The sequence below is a fragment of the Notothenia coriiceps genome, unplaced genomic scaffold (assembly GCF_000735185.1).
Source record: "Notothenia coriiceps isolate Sejong01 unplaced genomic scaffold, NC01 NC01_scaffold00014382, whole genome shotgun sequence".
Lineage (NCBI taxonomy): Eukaryota > Metazoa > Chordata > Actinopteri > Perciformes > Nototheniidae > Notothenia > Notothenia coriiceps.
Genome location: NW_011347083.1, coordinates 65679 through 72874, shown reverse-complemented (window position 1 = coordinate 72874; position 7196 = coordinate 65679). Strand labels below are relative to the sequence as shown.

The window sequence follows — 7196 nt, the reverse complement described above, 5'->3', positions numbered from 1 at the left end:
CAGGTACAGACAGAGAGAAGGAAGAAGTAAGGTGTCCCCCGACAAACTAAGCCTATAGCAACAAAACTAGGGGCTGAATCTAATCAGCCCTAACTATAAGCTTTATCAAAAAGGAAGGTCTTAAGCGCACTCTTAAGACCTAAATAGCTTCATCAACCACTCATTATTGGATGGCATGGTTCCCAGTTTACATAATTGATGAAAATTGAAGTGTCATTGTATTGTTTATTTATTCAAAAGACCATAATGCTCTGTAAAGTAATCCAAATTATTCTGAAAAAAAATATCAATGATATGTTTTCAATTGACATCCTATAAAACACAACTGTAAAATTGAAGCTAATTAAATAACCCATTATTTTTGCTCGAACACATCAGCGAGTATGCATTAGTGTGTTCTTGAGTGTGTGTGGTTTTGTTTCTAAGAGCAAATCCATAAAGTAAGAACACATTGGTAAATGTCAGAATCATTGTTCAAACAGCATAAGTGGCTTTTAATAAAAACACTTATTCTTAAGAAGTGTTAGTGAAGGATCTATTTTCTTGAAAATAAATATGAGTCGATGTCTTCACAGTGCTCTTATCCTCAAGCATACTCAGTGCATGGTCGGGGTCCAATGAACCACAGAAAGGAGGCCTCTTGCTTCTGGGACTAATTATGAGTAAGGATGTCTATGGATTTTATAATTCACAAAGACACTCCTCATTGCTTTCATTGATTTCTCATTTCAAGAGTAAAATAAACAGTTTTTGAGAAAAGGCAGAGTTAATGTAGATTGTGGTATAAGGCACCAAACAGCATGACACAATAACATCAATATTTCAATTTGATCACCAAATATACGTTTTTTTTTGTATTGATAAAGTTCAATTTATTCATACTTTATTTTGAGATTTGTATTTAGGTTTTCCTGTAAGAAACATTCTAGTAGCATTATCACAATAAGAGTTGATTTCTCGTCTTTTTCAAGTAATGTTTATATCCTTGTTGTTTTGCTTACTGCCATGTGCATTATTATGTTCTCTAAGCGCTTTAGTTTGATGTATCGCACTTAAAGTGACACTATATTCAGCTTAACAAATACTGTAATCATCCCTTTCACAACATTACAGCAAACTAAAATATCTGAGCTCTTTTTTAAATCAACGTGACATCAAATCACAAGGTAGATGTAATAATGTAAAGTGACGCCAAATATGATAAAAAGTAGGAAGAGAACTATCTAGCATTAGATTATGGGTAATAACTGGTGTTAGTGGATACAATTTGACTTCTTGATCATAGAAAATAGCCTTTTTAGCCTGGCACATTCAGCCACTTTAACATGATTTGCAAGGCACATGCAATGAACTCGACTTGCCCCCATAATCACCCCATTTTGCAACATGGATACAGAGAGGAATAACTTTGGAAGCTTACTTGTACATGCCCAGCTCCAACAGGTACCTGAGGGAGAGTGTGGAAGGAGCCATGCAAGTTTGATTTTTCTGGTTTCTGCAGCAGAACAAAGCCCACGGTGTTGGTTTTCATCTTTTCTCTATGTGGAGCAAGTGGAGCATGCGGAGAAGGTAGTGATAGGGAAGGTAGGTAAACACTTTGTGCCCAACTGGATCAGATTTGTTGGGAAACCGCAGCAGCATCACACGGGTCACCCAGTAGGCTGTGAAATGACTTGTTGATCCTCAGCGTGTTAGTGTGTGTGTGTGTGTGTGTGTGTGTGTGTGTGTGTGTGTGTGTGTGTGTGTGTGTGTGTGTGTGTGTGGAAGGAAGATAGAGGCAGTGGTATACCTTTATCTGCAGGTCAGAGAAACCTTTTCAAGTCAGACCCCATTCTGAAATGGCCCTGCAGCTTCGCCGTGGAGAGTGATGAAGTAGAAGCACAGCAGGGGAAGGAAAACATAAAGAGAAAGACGATTTGAAGGATCAGTGGAGTCTGAAAAACAAGGAATTATCAGAAAAAGAGAATGCGAGGGCCCCCAGGAGCCACACACCACTGCCCAGATCTCTGCTGGACATGAAGATTTACTCAATGTTCTGCTCTGACGATGACAAATTAGATCAGAGGAAAGAGAAGTGAGTGTAGAATGAATGAAGAGAGGACTGAGTGCTGTCCCTTGCATGAAGGCAAATTAGCATGCACAGTATATCTCATTTATAGCATTGGCGCTGTCCAATGTGCTGAAAAGATGTGGTTACACAACGGATAATGTTCTACTTGGACGGCAAGAAGGAAGAGGGGATAAATCTCAGAGGAAAATTGAGATTTCAGCAAGCTATTAGCTTTGTGTTGGCCAACCTGGCAGGGACAGTGTGATCTGCAAAGGTGCTTAAAGTGTTCTATTACCTCACAGAACAAATGACCAGCAGTTTGAACATCATCCAATTATCTCTTCTTTTTCTGGAAAATAATATTTTTGAAATTGATTAGTTAACTTATTATGCTCTAAATGTGTGTGTTATAGAAAACCTGTTATTGGGTATAGTGTAAGGGAGGAGTAAAATGATATAGAGATATGGCTAAGAGATACTCTCCACTGAAATGCAAAAAAACTAAAGTCAACGGTGATGTGTGACCAAAGGGAGCAAACTCATTTCGATATTGGATTGTCTATCTCACAAAAAATGATTCATCAAATGAATACGGGGAATCTGTGATTGGTTGTAGTTTAATTTCTGAATGAACACATTACAGGCAAATTCTCCCCGGGACCTGAGTAAAGCGGAAGGAAATGTTACCCGACGAATTTTCATTAAAATTCAACAAGAGGCGTGCTCCGTGAGAGGTTAGATTATTGGCCGGCAGGCGCAGGAACACGCACGCACGCACGCGCACGCGCGCGCGCACACACACACGACACCAACACACACACACGCACACACACAACACCAACACACACACACACAACACACACACACACACACACACACACACACACACACACACACACACACACACACACACACACACACACCCACCCTCTCACAGCTGGTGTGCCTTCCTCCGGCAGAGACTGACAGAAGCGGGGCGACCGCTCTAAGCTGTGCGCGCTCATTTCTCCTCTCTCCACCAGCGCGCCTTTTACTGTTGACATAAAAAACTTTGAAGAGGTGAGAGCCGAAACGTCAAAACGCCGACAAATCACCGTCGACAGCGCGCATCAAGAAATAAAAAAGGGGGCAAAGAAAAATACCCAGCAAGTCCGAGGAAAGCGGTGGAGCCGGGAGAAAGAGGGAGCTATGCCATCTCCCGCCGAGCAGAGCCCAGTCCTCCTGTGTTGTGTGTCGGAGCTGCAGCATGGTGTCTCTCTCTGGACTCTGGACCTACTGCCTCGCCCCCGGGAGACTTCCTCTCCTTTTCCTCTCCGCCAGACCGCTCCTGCTGCTTCTTTTATTCACGGTCTCATCCTCCCCGGAGTCCTGCTTCCCGCACTCGCAGACGTGTCACATCCTCGCCCGGATCGGACACACCGTGCGCCTCGGTGCGCTCTTGCCGACCCGGCAGCCGGCACGGATACAAAACGCGCTCAACCGCGCCCTGGCTAGCCTCCGGCACCAGGGTGGAGGGGCAGACTCCTCCACGACACCCTCCCAGACACCCCCTCTGCTGCCCTACAACCTGAGCCTGGAGGTGGTGGCTCGCACGCCCGCGGGAGGCGACCCGGAGTCGCTGTCCCGCAGCGCCTGCCAGGACTTGGTGGTCAGGGGGGTGTCCGCGGTGCTCGCCTTCCCCCGCTCCAGAGAGGAGCTGATCCAGGTGGAGTTCCTCTCCTCTTTCCTGGAGATCCCTTTCATATCCATCCTGGAGGACACAGAGCCGCTTGTGACTAAGGTATGGATGGATGGTGTGTGTTTCTGCTGGCTGTGCTGCACCTGTAGCAGTCATTTTTTAATGGAACAGAAAACATAATAACAGAAGGTTATTTGGGTTTTTATCATTGTTTTCTTGCGTTCTGCTCTCTAATAAGCACCAACCTCTGGCCAAACATATTTTCCTTTGGACTTTTATCAGAGGAACCTTTGCCTGACTCACTGCCTTGTGGCGAGGATTTTGGTGGCTGAGCTGGTCTCACTAGCTCGATTTTAAGTCAGGCTGAAGGCAAGGGAATAGTGTAAAGAAAGATAATTGGGACAGGGATAATACGATCCATTATTTTTGAGATTCATTTTAATAATACAATTAGCAATAATACAAATACAATAAGGACGAATGGACTAGTAGAATAAAGGACCATTTAGTGTCTCAGACTAAGTGGAGCCGCTAAATGTCTTCTCCCAGTAAAGTCTGATGATCTCAGCTGAGCTCCCTGCTGGTGGACCTGCAGGCCCTTCACATGCATCTTTAATATCTGATAGCTCTGCTTTAGTATTGGACTGAACCCTCCAGCCCTCCAGCAGCAGAGGTTTAAACTGAAATGCTTTTTTTTAAGCTCTCATCTTGTGTATATGTGACTCCATATGAGCAAGAGTGTGTATTTGTGCATGTGCCTGCATGTGAGTGTGTGCATGTTTGATTGAAGACGGCTGTGTTGTGGCACTTCTCTGAGTGAATCATTCAAACAGCAGAGAGACTGATAGATGGGTGCTGGGGAGAGGTGAGGGGCCCGCTTCTGCCGCTGGTGCTATTTGTGCATGGTCATGTATTTTTTTGGCTTGTTGCTCGATGTGAGAACATTTGTAAGTAAGCAATAAGAGTGTGTTTGTGTGTGAGTCATGTTAGTATTTCCAGCGGCAGTCGAGCTGCTTGCCAGTCAGTCAATCCAACTCCAGTCATCCGCCTCTATCCAACTGAGCAGCCAACTGCATCCCCCTGACACACACACACTCAAACACACACACATATTTACAAAGTGCCAACCACCAACACACACATAAGGACAAATAAAGAGGACTTCAACTTTACTTCCACACAGGTGTAGCTAAAACTGAACACACACTCGGGGACACACCTGCCAGAGACATTGATTTCTTCGCCACCTTTTTTCTCACACAAACACACACACACACACACACACACACACACACACACACACACACACACACACACACACACACACACACACACACACACACACACACACACACACACACACACACACACACACACACACACACACACACACACTTTCACCAACACATAGGCAGCGAGGAGAGAGAAGGAGAGAGGAACGATCCATAGTTTAAGTCTGAAATCTCGGTCCTGTCGCGTCTCTTTGTCAACAATATATTGCTTATTCGATTTCAATAAAGCTTGCATGAATGAGAAGTCACACCACTTGACGAATGTGTCGGCAAAGCAAGGAGATAAGCAACAGAGAGCAGAAGGAAAGGGAGATGAGGGGAGAACGAGAGGAAGGGGTGGGCAGGGAAGGAAGAGAGGGCTTCTTCTCTTTCTTTTTTTTCCTTTTCTTTTTATTGTGGGAGGCCTTTCAGTTCTTCAAAACTGTGCCAGGCAGTCAGTGGGCAAAAGAGAAACAACCATCACTCTCTTCCTCTGTGTCTCTCTGTTTCAGTAATCATTTCAAGCAGATGTTGTGTTTTTGAATGTTTGTTGTTTATGCTACAGAAATGTTCTTCAGCCTAATATTAAATTCATGATGTTTTTTTTCTGTGTCAGGCTAGTCCTCCGTGCTTCATAGAAGGAGACGTGTTCAGGTGTGAGGCAGCAGCAACATCTGTTTGTTTCTAAGCCGTAGAGGGAAAGCAGGGCAGCTGCGATGAGGAGTAGCAGACGAATAAACAGAAACTCAGGGTTAAAACATGTTACATACTCAGTATAATGTGTAAGAAAAAAGTGCAGGAAGGTCAGCCTTTCAGAGCCTTAATAATAAAAGGAGTAATAAACTTAAATTTCCACTTTCATGAACTACAACTCAGGATTCCTTTCTGTTCTTGTACGTGGTTGGGTAAACCGTTTAGTGCTGAAACTGTTAAATTAATGTATCAAGTCTAATCGTCCTATATTAAGCAAAACATTTTATTTTTCCATCGTGTTATAGTTAAAGATTTGCACCACTGTCCCATTTAGATATAATTGTTATTGTTAGATATTTCCAATTTAAAGACCTCCCCAAGTGAGGGGCGTTTTTCAGCATTTACTAACATTTGAGTGAGTTAATAATTTAGCAATTTATTACAATTGCTGTATCAAAACAGACAGAAATGATATCCTGCAGCCTTCAAACCTTATGATTTTCAGTAAATTACCAGTGAAGGCAATGCATTTCCATTTCTCACACTCCAGGGTGCATGTCAATAGACGGAGAGCCATGGAAGACATAAAGGAGGCTGGTAGGGGGTGGGACAGGTTCCTAACAAACTGAGAGGGCAGAGACGAGTGGGCTGGGTCAACAGGAAAGCAAATTGTTACCCTGTATACAAACCGGAAGACGTTTCTGTGCTGATAGCGAAACAAACAACCAGAAGATATCATTCTAATTAGAAATGCTATTTACATTTGAGCATCAGTTGGGGAGGAGCACTCCTCAGAGGGGGGAGGAGGGCTGGAGAAATGCAGAGACAAAACAAACACTCCTGCCAAAAATGTGTCGGATCCGTCACAGATTTATCCAAATAAAGGAGGTCTTTTTGTTCGTCTCTGGAGAGTATTCCTCCCTGGAGTGTCTGAAATCGTGGAGATTTTTCTCCTGGGTGTTGGGAACTGAGCCCATGTTTTTTCAGGTGAACGTTTCCCCGCTCTAGACATCAGAGAGAGGTAGATACACAGAGAGGACGAGAAACACCTGCAGCAGGAGGCTACCTTCTTACTTTATATTTAACTGTACACAGGAACCACGAAATAAATAAAAGGGGACTTGTTGAGTGCGATTATATTGGAGGTTCTTCAAGGTCAAAGAACGTTGCGACGAGTCTTTCAAGAATGAATTAGTCTTTGGGTTATTTTTCTTTACCGTCAGCTAATTTCTCCCTTATTTCACGATTCACCAGAAGACAAAAAACAAAGAAATGAGCTCGGAGCAGCCTCGATCGGTTACAGCGAGTGTGACATCCTGGAGGTTGTGATGATAGATGTTTCCCAGACTGCCTTTCAGTTCCCCCCAAAAGACCCACTGCTTCATAAAGGGTTCCGATTACGACGAGTGAATTCATTTTAATTATCCCATTCCTACTTTGCAATACTTGGAACATTTTGGGACACTAAAGGACGCAGACGGACAGGAAGGCAGACGGAGACAGA

At 43.7% G+C, this 7196-nt stretch overlaps 1 protein-coding gene across 1 annotated transcript in view; it reads left to right on the top strand.

The window, feature by feature from the left end:
• Window positions 1-3049: 3049 nt before the first annotated feature.
• The window catches only part of grin3ba (glutamate receptor, ionotropic, N-methyl-D-aspartate 3Ba), a gene marked incomplete at its 3' end in the record, with an annotated part of 63295 nt that continues 59148 nt past the window's right edge, over window positions 3050-7196 (top strand). Inside the window, exon 1 of the mRNA XM_010774682.1 lies at window positions 3050-3830. Within this exon, the coding sequence (XP_010772984.1) occupies window positions 3297-3830 (534 nt within the window). The remainder of the gene's footprint in view (window positions 3831-7196) is intronic.